The sequence below is a fragment of the Phoca vitulina genome, unplaced genomic scaffold, assembly GCF_004348235.1.
Source record: "Phoca vitulina isolate PV1807 unplaced genomic scaffold, GSC_HSeal_1.0 scaffold30, whole genome shotgun sequence".
In the NCBI taxonomy this organism is placed as follows: domain Eukaryota; kingdom Metazoa; phylum Chordata; class Mammalia; order Carnivora; family Phocidae; genus Phoca; species Phoca vitulina.
The window spans coordinates 18,947,308-18,960,943 of record NW_022589733.1 but is presented as its reverse complement, the minus strand read 5'-3'; the positions used below and the strand labels follow the sequence as shown (position 1 = coordinate 18,960,943).

The 13,636-nt window shown below is 46.7% G+C and overlaps 1 protein-coding gene across 9 annotated transcripts in view; it reads right to left on the bottom strand.

Moving 5' to 3' along the window:
- ZFP90 (ZFP90 zinc finger protein) overlaps positions 1-13,636 on the bottom strand; it is a 158,128-nt gene that overhangs the window by 74,722 nt on the left and 69,770 nt on the right. For 8 of the 9 annotated variants that reach the window (XR_004301760.1, XR_004301761.1, XR_004301762.1 and 5 more), the window contains exons 1-2: positions 10,792-10,972; positions 10,441-10,507 (exon numbers count right to left, since the gene is read on the bottom strand). The exons of the other annotated variant lie outside the window; for it this stretch is intronic. Coding sequence is in view for 5 of the 8 variants with exons in the window: in XM_032424057.1 (XP_032279948.1) it covers positions 10,441-10,473 (33 nt within the window). In the remaining 3 variants the exon portion in view is untranslated. Of the gene's footprint in view, positions 1-10,440; positions 10,508-10,791; positions 10,973-13,636 lie in introns of those variants that run through there. 9 annotated transcript variants of the gene reach the window in all.

The window sequence follows — 13,636 nt, the reverse complement described above, 5'->3', positions numbered from 1 at the left end:
CTCAAGTACTCCGTGCACTCTGATTCCAGACCAGTAATAGCTTGGTAAACTGAGTTAACGGCGTATCTAACAATTGAGTGTGGAGAAAAGACACTATTAACATTAGCCTCTACACACACACACACACACACACACACAAATACACACACGCCCTACTTAGGCTTAGGCTAAGGGCATTATCATCCACAGCAGCCTACCTGGAAACCTGGACCTCATCCTTGCCTCTTCATTTTTCCTTTATGCCCTGGAATCACCAAGAGCCTCAAAAAACATCTCCTACATATAATCCCTCCCCTTCATTTCTCAAATCCTGCTCAAAACCTCCCCTGCCAATGACCATTAAGCCAGGCAATAACTTTCTAGATCCATTTTAATATGGTAGCCACCAGAAACCTGTCACTCTTGAGCACTTGTAATGTGGCTAATTCAAATTCGGATGTGTGTGGCAAGTATAAAATACACCTGGATTTCAAAGACTTAGCACCAAAATAAAGAAATAAGTAAAATAGCTCATTAATAATTTTAAAATATTGATTCATGTAGAAATATTTCAGTTATATTGGGTTAAATAATATGTATTACTAAAATTAATTTCACCTATTTCTTTCTACATTGTGCTACTATAAAATTTTAAATTATACATGTAGTTTATATTTTTCTGGACAGTGTTGCTCTACACTGTCCTAGATCTCCACCTCATCCTGTGGATACACCTAGATAGCACCCACCTCTGCAAGTAACCCAGGAAATGATCTGAAGGCTGGCAGAACAGACTCTCCACAGTGAAATGTGGAGAAGAGGCCATAATGAAGAGAGTAGGAAGGGTGAAGACTGGTGAGGAGCCAAACTGATCTGTGGAACTGTAAGAAGGAGGGAGGAACAACATGGGTACAGAGAGAGAAGAGAAGCAGACCCCCACACCAGGAACCCCAGGCTCATGGGACCTGCACTGGGAAAAAGAATCCCTGTAACATTCAGCTTTGAAAATCAGAGAGGCCTAACTTTGAAAGTTCCTACAGTAAGTGGGGCTTCACACATGGAACTTTAATAAAGTTTTTTTTTTTTTATGATTTTATTTGTTTGAGAGAGAGAGAGAGAGCACCTGCCAGTAGAGCAAGAGACAGAGCACAAGCAGGGGGGAGGGGCAGCTGGAGACGGGGCAGCAGACTCCCCGCTGAGCAGGGAGCACACGCAGGGCCCAATCCCAGGGCCCTGAGACCATGACCTGAGCAGAAGGCAGACGCCCAACAGACTGAGGCACCTGGGTGGCTCATGCAACTTTAAAAAAAATCAGCGGGTTCAGCTCTGGAAGAGCCAGACAGGGTGACAGGAAACTGAGTCCCCGCCCTTGAAGAGAGAGTACAATAAATAGCCCCATGGAGATACACCACAGAGGGAGCAGTTTGAAAAACACCTGAGGTACAGAGGTAGGAGATTTATTTACCAATCTCAGAGCATGTGCTGGAGGGGCAGGGATCCTTGGGAGACTTCTCCAAGAACAAAAGAGCTGGCAGGTGCCATTTCCCTCCCCCACTCCCCACCCTGAATACATGGACACCTGTGGGAACTACTGCAGTGTGAACACTCTCCACCTCGCTTGCTGACAGTACACACTGCCCCAGTGCTCCTCTGTGGACTCACCCTACATCCCAGTCTGAGCAGTTTCCCCAGGAGGCTGCAGGCCCCCTCCCACGGCAGACCAGGAAGGACCTTACTGGCACCATCTGCCCCAACCCTCGAGTTCTCCTGCAGACCTGCCCCCCCCCCCCAATATACCCTTGGCCGGAGTTCATCCAAAGCAGTGCCACAAGCCTGGCAGTATGCAAAAAAAATTAGTATATGTATAAAAAAATCAGTCAAGGGAATCACAAAATAAAAAAGATATTAAGTATGACACCATATACCTAAAATGTGGGGGGAGAGGAGTAAAGAATGGATTCAAACTCTGGAGACTATCAACTTAACATGGACTGCTATATGCGTAAGATTCTATGTACAAACCTAATGGTAACCACAAATCAAAAACCAGTAACAGATATGCAAAAAAAAAAAAAAAAAAAAAAAGAGGGAGAGAGAGAGAGAGAGAGAGAAAGGAATCCAAGTATTATCACTAAAGAAAGCCAGCAAACTGTGAGAGAAGAGAACAAGAGAAGAAAGGAACAGAAAAGACTACAAAAGCAACCATAAAACAAGTAACAAAATGGCAGTAAGTACAGACCTATCAATAATTACTTTGAATGTAAATCGATAAAACGCTCCAGTCAAAAGACACAAGGTAACAGAATGGAGAAAAGAGCAAGACCCATCTTTATGCTTTCTAGGAGAGACTCATTCCAGACCTAAAGACAGGCAGATTGAAAGTGGAAGGATAGGAAAGCATTTATCATGAAAATGGAGTGAAAAGAAAGCTGGGGTAGCATTACTTATACTGGACGAAACAAACTTTAAAACAAAGACTGTAGGGGCACCTGGATGGCTCAGTCGGTTAAGCGTTGGCCTTTGGCTCAGGTCATGATCCCGGAGCCCTGGGATCAGCCCCACGTCGGGCTCCCTGCTCCGAGGGGAGCCTGCTTCTCCCTCTCCCTCTGCCTGCCACTCCCCCTGCTTGTACGCTCTCTCTACTAAACAAATAAAAATCTTAAAAAAAAAATGAAAAACAAAACAAAGACTGTAACAAGAGACAAAGAAAGACATTATATAATCATAAAGGAGACAATTCAACAAGAAAATATAACAATTGTAAATATTCATGCACCCAACATGGGAGCACCCAAATACAAAAAGCAGCTCATAAAAAAAACATAAAGGAAGTAATCAAGAGTAATATAATAATAACAGAGGACTTTAACACTCCACTTAACCAAACAGAAAATCAACTAGGAAACAGTGGCTTTGAGTGACACATTGGACCAGATGGATCTAACAGATACATTCAGAACATTCCATCCTAAAACAGCAGAACACACATTCTTTTCAAGTGCACATGGAACATTCCCCAGAACAAGTCATATGTTAGGCCACAAAACAAATCTGAAGACATTCAAAAAGAATGAAGGCATACCACGCATCTTTTCCAACCACAATGCTATGAACTAGAAATCAACCACAAGAAAAAATCTGGAAGTGACACAAACATGTGGAGGTTAAATAACAAGCTACTCAACAGTGAATGGGTCAACCAAGAAATCAAAGAGGAAATTAAAAAATACATGGAGACAAATGAAAACACAACAGTCCAAAATCTTTGGGATACAGCAAAAGCGGTTCTAAAGGGAAGTTTATAGTGATACAGGCCTATTTCTCTCTCTCCAATTTTGCCTCCTGCCATACACCCTATGCTTCTACCACATGGACTCTGCCCTTATTACATCACTCTTTTTCGAGGCTCCTTGTCTTTGTACAACTTATTCTGACCACCATGTACTTTCTTCCCTCAGCTCTACAGAAAAAATTCCTACTCACCTTTCTAGATCCAGTTCAATGGTCCCTTCCCTTCTGAAGCTTTTCCAGATCCCTCATCTCCCCGCCTCCCCCTTCAGCATTTGGTCCACATCTCCATTTCAGAATAGTAGCTTTTCTTTTTGTTTTTTTTTTACGTATATATGCTTTTTTTTTTGAGATTTTGTTTTTTTAAAGTAATCTTTACCGCCAACATGGGCTTGAACTCACGACCCTAAAATCAAGACCTGCATGCTCTACCAACTGAGCCACCCAGGCGCCTCTAGAACTGTCATTTTTTTATTCATGTTTTTCTCCCTCAACATTTTCTCAAGCTTTTTTTCATTTCAGTATCTCCAAAACCAATCATGTTGGAATTGTCCAGAATCATCAGAGCAACTTAGAAAACTTGCCATGCATGGAGGGCCCTGACAAACAACTTTCAAAAACTCCTCAGGTGATTCATTAGAAAAGAGCAACAGCTAACATTCAGTGAACACTCACCACAGGCCAGGCACTGAGCTCGGTCATTTATGTGCACCCTCTTGCTAAATTTCCTCACTGAAGCCCTACTGACGTCCTAAAGGAAGCAGGTACCTTCTCCTGACTACTTGTGAAGTGTGACCCTAGTTAAGAACCACTGCCTGGCACAGAGAAGGTATTCCAAAAATGTCTACTGAGTCAATGAAAAGAGAGTCTGGGTCATTCTTTTCTTTCTTTCTTTTTTTTTTTTTAAAGATTTTATTTATTTGACAGAGACAGAGAGCACAAGCAGGGGGAGCGGCAGGCAGAGGAAGAGGGCGAAGCAGGCTCCCTGAGGAGCGGGGAGCTGGATGCGGGGCTCGATCCCAGGACCCTGGGATCATGACCTGAGCCAAAGGCAGATGCTTAACTGACTGAGCCACCCAGGCGCCCATTCTGGGTCATGCTTACTGAAGGAAAATGAGGAGTCATTTTGAGGATCAAAAAAAAAAATTAAGTGAATTAAATTTCTGGAAAATAAAGAGCAGGGGCAAACAGAAAAATGATGGTGTTAAGAGCCGAAATCAAGAGCTGGTTGCTCTTAAATACCAGCCAAACAGAAAAACCGTTGGCATATCTAGTATATAAAAGAAACAACTGGGGGTGCTTGGCTGGCCCAGTCAGTGAAGTGTGCGACTCTTGATCTCGGGGTTCTGAGTTGGAGCCCCACATTGGGTGTAGAGATTACTTAAAAATAAAATCTTAAAAACAACAACAACAACAACAACAAAGCAAATGACTTTAAAGGGAATAAACAAACCAGTAAAATCATAGCAGATGCGAAGAAATGTGAAAAATCTTTTTTTTAAAAGATTTTATTTATTTATTTGACAGAGAGAGAGAGAGTGAGAGCAGGAACACAAGCAGGGGGAGTGGGAGAGGGAGAAACAGGCTTCCCGCTGAGCAGGGAGCCCGATGCAGGGCTCGATCCCAGGACCCTGGGATCATGACCTCAGCTGAAGGCAGACCCTTAACGACTGAGCTACCCAGGCGCCCTGAAATGTGAAAAACCTTAATGACATGGATAATTTTTAAATTTTAAATCACCAATGTTGATGCAAAAAAGTAAAAACCTTAATAATTAAGAAAGAAATAAACTATTCCCAAATCATCCTCTTGATAAAAATCCTAGATCTAAATGTTTTCTAGGTAAATTCTTTCAAAAGGCAGAAAAAGATGAAAAGCAATCTGAATGTTTCTACAACTTAAGGATAAACATGCCACCAAACCACTGAAGGATCTTCCTTTCTCACTCTAAGGGCTATTTCACTTAAGAACGCAGATGAGGGGCGCCTGGGTGGCTCAGTCGTTAAGCGTCTGCCTTCGGCTCAGGTCATGATCCCGGGGTCCTGGGATCGAGCCCCACATCGGGCTCCCTGCTCGGCGGGAAGCCTGCTTCTCCCTCTCCCACTCCCCCTGCCTGTGTTCCCTCTCTCATTGTGTCTCTCTCTGTCAAATAAATAAAATATTAAAAAAAAAAAAAAAAAAGAACGCAGATGAAATAATATATTTTCAAAAAAAATTATCAACTGTAACCAAGAGAATTTTATCCCAGTATTATTTGTAATCATAAAAATTTTAGAAACAACTAACATCCTATGAGAAATGGTTAAATAAATTTTGGTATGTTCATGGAAAGCAATATAAACCAGCCATTAAAGGTGTTTTTTAGGGGCACCTGGGTGGTTCAGTCAGTTAAGCGTGTGCTTTTGGCTCAGGTCATGATCTCCGGGTCCTGGGATTGAGCCCTGAGTTGGGCTCCCAGCTCAGCGGGGAGTCTGCTTCTCCTTCTCCCTCTGCCTCTTCCCCCTTCTCATGCTCTGTCCCAAATAAATAAACTCTTTAAAAAAAAAAGTGTTTTTTTTTAAAAAAAGAAAAATCCATATAGAAATTATATGAAATTTAAAATGTTTAAGGGAAAAACATACATAGGGAGAAAAGAAGGAAATTCATCACAACAAATACAGAGGTGCTAAAGAGGGATCACAAATGACTTTTTCCTATTAAAAATTTGTATTTTATATATGCTCACATGCTTTGATAAGATATATATTTTTTTAAAGATTTTTATTTACTTATTTTAGAGAGAGAGAGCAGGGGGAGGGGCAGAGGGAGAGAGAGAGAATCTCAAGTGGACTCTGTGTTAACTCAGAGCCCAATGCACGGGGCTCTATCTCATGACCCTGAGATCATGACCTGAGCCAAAATCAAGTCAGATGCTTAACCAACTGAGCCATCCAGGTGCCCCTGATAAGATATATTTTAAATAAAAGTAGTACAAGACATAGAAAAGAGAGGAAAATAATCATATTTTTTTGAAATAGTTCTTAGAAGAACAGGTTTTTGACATCCTAACATTGTCTGAAAGACAAAATTTCTTGGGGAGCCTGGGTGGCTCAGTTGGTTAAGCGTCTGCCTTTGGCTCAGGTAATGATCTCAGGGTCCTGGGATCGAGCCCCACGTGGGGATCCCTGTTCAGCGGCGGGCCTGCTTCTCCCTCTCCCTCTGCCACACCCCCTGCTTGTGCTCTCTCACACTCTCTCTCGATCTCTCAAATAAATAAAATATTTTAAAAATTAAAAAAAAATTTTTTTAAAGGACAAAATTTCTTAAAAGTGTTCAGTGAAAGTTATACTGTTTCTCACAATTATTTTATCAGAAAATTAGGGTCACTGTAACTGGAAAACTAGTTTTTGCTCTATTAGTAGAAAATGCAGAAAGTACAAAATTACTGCTTGGGGTTAAACGGTTACGAGTGTTTGCTACTGTGACACCCACTTACAGAGTGTGTACTTTGGAGAAAGGGATGAAAGCAGTCAAATGGCCTTGCCCTAAAAGAGCTAGCTGAAAGCTTAGTACAGAGATGGATGGGTAAACACACAACTCCATATGACATAAAAACAGTACTACCACCGCTGTGCACAGGTGCTGTGGGAATGCACACGAGGGGCACCCGACCTTACCCAGGGGAAAGAGTGTCTGGACTGAGGCTTAAAGCCCAGCTCCAGTCAGCTCAGGAGAAGGCTAAGAAAGGGGACTTCTGGACTCAGGGAGCTTGAACATTCCTGACTGCAAACATCTTGACCTGGTTCAGCAAGTGGCTTGGCTGTCCCTGGGGGTCCAGGAGCATCTTGTGTGAGTTGGGGTGACCTGAGCCAGCTTTGGCTGAGCCTATTCATCCTGATGGCCTAACCACAGAGCTCTTGGGATCTGGAGTCAATGGAGACCAGGTCCTGGTCCCTCTCTACTTCCTCCCCTTCAAGGTCCTGGTCCCTCTCTACTTCCTCCCCTTCCTCCCCATATGCAGCTTTTTTCTTATAAAACTTTCTCCATTTCTTACTGTTTTGGTGGTTTCACCTTTTCTTCCTAACTAAAAATGTAGTGCATATAATGAAGAGAATGATACATAATGTTTACACAGATACAGCTACTAATGATCCTATAGATCCTAAGGATTTTCAGGGTATCCCCCCTCTGCTCCTGTTCCCCTCCATTTTGGAGCCACTTCAGGTATTTGTTAGCCAAACACCAGAGGAAGGTCCCACCCCCCAAACACCTCTTCATGGGAGCTCTGACTTTCAAACTCTTGCTCCTACATTTTGTCATTCACAGCAATCTTTAAAACTAAGAAGAAATCATCTTAGTTTCCTGCTCAACAACAGTGACTCAAGCTACACCAACCACTTGCAGCTCCCTGAACACACTAGACACACACATCCTGCTGCTCAGAGAACTCTTCTCCAGACCTGTGCATCACTAACTCCCTCGCCTCCTTCCAGTCTGTCCAGATGTCCCCATCTCAGTAAGAATAAGGCTTACCCTGACCACGCTATTTAAGCTGTACCCTTACCACAAGCCACCCTCTTCCCCACTCAAACCCCCTTACTTTTCTCTACCTTCTTACCCCCTCTGATACTGTCAGCTTCTAGTATATTATAAAAGTTACTTACTAAATTTTTCTGTCTCCTCCTTCTAGGATGTAAGCCCCACAAAAGCAGAGATCATTATAAATGTCGTTCACTAATGTATCCCAACCACTTAGAAAAGTGTCTTAGCACATCACAGGGGTTCAATGGCTATCGGCTGAATGAATAGATGAATGAATGAATGGGTTACCAGGGCCACAAAGAAAAACGTCAAAACTCCCTTCTATTCTCATCTACCCACTGCCTGCAGCCCATGCCCACTGTCACACAGGACAACGGTTTCATGAACATGCCCCTCATCTTCTTGCTTCCCAATGTCCCTGACCCACAAAGTCCTTCAGCTCTATCTCCACCCCCTTCATTTTCACTTGTTGGACTCTGCTCCTATTCAAAAGTGACATCTCCACTGACTCTTTCCTGCGGGCAGAATTTCCTCTCCCCTCTCTGTAGGCACAGCAGCCTCCCGACCTCAGAAACAACACCTGATACCACTTCTCCTGTGCTATATACTGCATGAGGCTTCCCCCACTCAGTTAACCTCCAGGATAAGCAGTCACATGACTCACTTACTCATCTCTTGCATTCCCTGGAAGGCCAAGCTCAGAGAAAAAGAAACTCCGACAAAGGGAAATTTCTGCCAAAAAAACCCCTCTGTAGATTCAGTTGTTCTGTCCTTCCTCCAGGGTCATTACCTGCAGCCTGGGTTAGGTAACCCAAGGGGACTGTCAGGCCATTCTGAGAGAATATAACTGAACTAGAGTACTTGGGCAACAAAGCTTTGAAAGTGTAGTTTAAAGCGTCCCTAACACTCACTGCTCAGAACACAATCCACTTTCACCCTTAAAGAGGCAACCCCTGGGGCGCCTGGGCGGCTCAGTCAGTTAAGCACCTGCCTTCGGCTCAGGTCATGATCCCAGGGTCCTCAGATCGGGCCCTGCTCAGCAGGGAGCCTGCTTCTCCTTCTCCCTCTTCCTGCCACTTCCCCTGCTTGTGCTCTCTCTGTTAAATAAATAAATGAAATCTTAAAAAAAAAAAAAAAAAGCAACCCCTACGGAAAGGATCATCACCCCCACACCCCCAGGGGGTGTTAACTGCGTTAAGCGATCCTACTCTCACAGCCTGCTGAGGAAGTGCTTTATATGGAACGGCACTGATGACCAGGGATTTGCTCTGGCTCATGTCAAACCAAACAACTATCTTGTTCTAGTATTGTTACTTGTTTTACTCCTTAAGGCTCACCCTTATAAAATAAAAACATACAAGAAGTAAAAGATATAAAGGCATTATATGTTTAATTTACTACAAAATGTTTTATTTTTTTAAGATTTATTTATTTTTTTAAAGGATTTTATTTATTTATTTGACAGAGAGACAGTGAGAGAGGGAACACAAGCAGGGGGAGTGGGAGAGGGAAAAGCAGGCTTCTCGCTGAGCAGGGAGCCTGATGCGGGGCTCGATCCCAAGACCCTGGGATCACGACCTGAGCCCAAGGCAGATGCTTAACAACTGAGCCACCCAGGCGCCCAAGATTTATTTATTTTAGAGAGAGAGAGAGCATGCGTGCATGCAAACAGGAGTGGGGGGAGGGGCGGAGGGAAAGGAAGAGAGAGAATCTCAAGCAGTCTCCCCACTGAGCACGGAACCCGACCTCATGACCCTGAGATTTTACTTTTAAGTAATCTCTATACCCAATGTGGGGCTCAAACTCACAACACCGAGTTCAAGAGTCACATGCTCAACCAACTGTGCCAGGCAGCGCCCCGGATTGATTTTGATCGTATCACACCCTTAACAACTAGAGTCTGATTTTTCCTTAATTCTAAAGAGAGTGTGGATTAAAATACCATCTGAACCTTGTTATAGTTTCACAGATATACGCTATGTAAATCAATGCATAACCTCAGAGTTCTGATACTTCTAGAAAATGCCTCTTCTCTCACAAGAATAAATGACTTAAAAAATCAGCTTCATATTAATGAAGTTGAAGGCTGGACATCTGGGGGTGTACACTATTATACCCTTGTTAAGGCAAAAAAAGAACACGAAAAGCTATGGGACAGGTCCTTCCTGTTTTGTACGTTGTTTTTTTTTTTTTTCCTCCTGCCCCAAGAAAGCCCATCTCCGGCCTCTTCCAAGGCAAATCCTGACCAAGCTTCTTCGGCTCCTATGGGATCTCTAGGAGAGGTCAGAGGCTGGGGCTGCTCTCTCCTTCCCTAACAGTTACTTCCTCCTCTATAGTTTTCTATCCTGTCACCCTACCTTCTCCATTCCGTGACAGAGTTCAAGGAATTGGCCTGGCACTCAGGACTCTCAACAGTGACACTTCCCGACACATTCACTCAACTCTTCTCGCAGAGCCTCACCGCCCTGGTCCCCTCCTCCCCACAGTGCAGCCCCCTTTTTGGGACGCCCACTCCCCCCAGCTCTGGACATCTTGGGTTTCGCACGCTGGGAGGCTCTGAGGGGAGGACCAAGCTAGGAAAGGCCGTCGCACAGGCGGAGAACAATGACTCCTCTAAACACGCCCCGGGGTAGTGAGGAACCCGCTGCTCACCTGGGGCGCGGCCGTCGGAGGCCTCGGGGCCATTCCTGCCTCGCCGGGGCCGGCTCCCAGACTGGGGCTGGGGAGAGAGGACAGGGCCCACTCACCCGGCTGCAACCGCCGACCCCTCCCCGCCGCGCCGGGCCCGCCTCCGCCCCTCAGCCACTTCTCCAGGAGACGGTTAGGGAGATGCGCGGACCGTGCCTAGGCCTGCCGTTCCCCCCGGCCCCAAATTAAAGGCTCTCGGCATCCTGGACACCATCCTCTGACCACGCCCAGTCCCACCCGCAGGATGGTGGGCGCGGCCGGGCGGATACAAGCCAAAGCCGTGGGAGGTGCCGCCTCGACCCCACTCGGAATTACCGCCTCCTGAGGACTCGGATTTCGGGACCTCGGGCCCACTCGGGGCTCGGGCCAGCTCCTCCTGCACCCGCTGCAGGTTCAGTCCTCTCCAATTCTGATGTGCGGAGGGACGGCCCAAAGCGGCCTTAGCCGCACTGGGGCCGGACAATGGCCGCAGCGGCGGGGGGGGACCGCGGGGGGGGCAGAGCCGGAAGTGCGCCTGCGCACGCGGAGCCTCGGTCCCGCAACTCCCGGGCGGTGGCTGACTACACTTCCCAGAGGCCCCTGCGTGTGGGTCCCGTAGAGGCAGCCTGGGAGGTCGCTGCGCCACCCTGGGGAGCTGCAGCGGGGTCCGCGGTGTGGCTTGGATACTCGTGCGTCCATTTATTCCAATAATAGGCACTGAGCACCTCTTCTGTGCTAGGGGCGGGATTCAGCGGCAGATGGGAAAGGAAAGACCCTACTTTCGGGGAGCTAGTGTGCACTGCTGTGGACAAGGCCAACAATAAAAACGTAAACATATCAACAAGATATGTTTCAGGTACTGACTTCAGCTACAGGAATAGCATAGTGAAGGGAGTGGGGCAGCGTCGCATCTTCATCACAAGATGTTATTTCCGTTGCCTCTCCTATGCCATGTTCACCCATGGGTCACTACCGAAGGTTTGGACACTGATTCCCCAGACCACGCCTACTACGACTAAGATACTTGAGGCACTTATTACTCCAAGAGAATAAGAGAATCTCTTCCTGTTGTCCCAAAATTGGTAACCGGGACTCAGATGAGGATTTAAGTTCTTTCGCATTCTAAAGAAAGACAAAGCATTTGGGGCTAGACACTCTCAGGTCTTACAAAAGGGTAGCCGGGTGCTGAATTTGCCCTGTTACTATTAACCGTTGCCTCGACACCACCCCTTTTTCGCAGGCTCTATAAGGAAACTAGAATGGGAAAGAAAAGAATTCCTCAGAATGGCAAGCCCTCCGCCTAGGGGGGAATTGCAGTGTTCCACCCCCCACTCCCAAAAATGAATGTGAGAAAGAAAACCTCTCAAACATTGAGAACACCCAGGAAATGGGGAGGCTATATAAATTACCCCCAATGCCTTCCAGAGAAAGGGAAAGGGAATTAGAGAACAGGCTGTGTGTAGGGAGAGCAGCCTGAATTCTCATTGTGTAGTAAGTGGATACGCTAGAAAACAATTGTGCTTAGCTCCCGGTGGGTGAGGGGTGCAGCTCACAACATTACGAGGCTGTGGAACTAACTGGGTGTGAGAAGGAGCTGACGAAGTTGGAAGAGGTTGAAGTGAAGCCAGATCTCCCAAGTCAGGTATTGGTGGGTTTCCTCTAAGGAACTCACAAATGCACTTACGTTTCTGCCGGGGTGGCTAAGCAACTTTAATGCTGGATGGAATCGTTTTAAAACCTTTTAAAATGCACTGATGCACTGGAAAATTGGTAAGGAATACACAGAGGGCAAAAACGAAGCAAAAATGACAACTTAAGAGTGGTAGGTAGCTTTCACCTGGAAGACTTTTGCCAAATGAGGCAAAGTTGAGTTTTGCTTTTCATTGTCCCCTTCTTTCCGTTCAGGGACCATGTTCTGGGCGGGAGGGCCAAGGGCACCGAGAGGGGAGCGGCAGTCTCCTCTCAGGAGAAGTGCCCGCCCTACCTGGCCGGCTCTGCTGCTGAAGGTCAGGTATCCTGGTCGGCCGATGTCGTCCGACCACAGGGCCAAGAGAGGTGAGAGGCGGGTTTTTCCGAGGGCAGTCTACACCTGGGGGTTGATGGCTACGCCGCGAGCGTGGGGCGTGGCGCTAACCAGCCTCCCAGCCAATCAAGAGCTGGGAGCACATTCTTCTCTGCGCCCTCCTGTCTCCATGACAACTACCTCGGCGTCTTCTCCGGACTTGGGAGTACTGCAGCTGAAAAGACCATCTCACAGGTCCAGTTGAGGTCCTGGCCCAGGAGGATCGGCGGGGACCACCAGGTGCCCGAGTTGTGCTCCAAAGCCTCTTCACACCCCGCGACACGGTGGGCAGGAGGCCGCCCCTCTGCTGGGGAAACGGATGATGCACTCTTCAGCGGGATTTTGTCCCAGCTAGGGCAGAGGCGAAAAGACCCGTCGCTAATGCCAGATGCCTTACATTTATCTGCTCTATCCTTAATATCCACTTGGATTTGACCTTCAATTCTTCACTTGGCCCGCCGTTGGTCCAAGCCTTCTGGCTGGGGCCTTCCCCACAACACAGGAATATCCAAGTTCCAGTCCCTTAAAACGTTCATAAAAATGTTCCACTCCCTGGTTTCCACGAGAATTCGTGAGAAAAAATGGGACCTGACGCACGTACTCGCCCAGATCCGACTCTGTTCAGCCAGAGAACCAGAGATTACTGGACCAACAGGGAGCTCGGGTCCCCTGTCTTCCATGCACTCTTAGGCCGCGAGGACACGACTGAGGCGCTGAGTGGAGGCTGCGTAGCTTCAGTCATCCACTGCTAGATCTGAGGCCGAGCTTCGAGCTGGACACGAGGGGAAGCGAGTTCTCAGCGCCAAGATCCTCCCCTCACATCAGACCAACACCTGCTACAGTTTAGAGCTTCCAGGCGTCCGTCCGCGGAGCCCTGGGCTCTAGCGCCACCTGCTGGCCACTAGGACCCTCTACTCCTGCAAAGTCCTCTGCATAACAACGAGAACATGAATTTGGCAGTTTCAACCATTACTGACCCTGCCAACTACCCTCAAGTCAAGCTTGAAGCCTCTACAAGTCCCCCAGAAATTTCACCTAACACCTATGTTTTCTGAGCCCACGTTTTCTGAGCTCCTGCTGCCCTGGATATCCTCACAAAAACTCCCTGGTGGTCTCCTG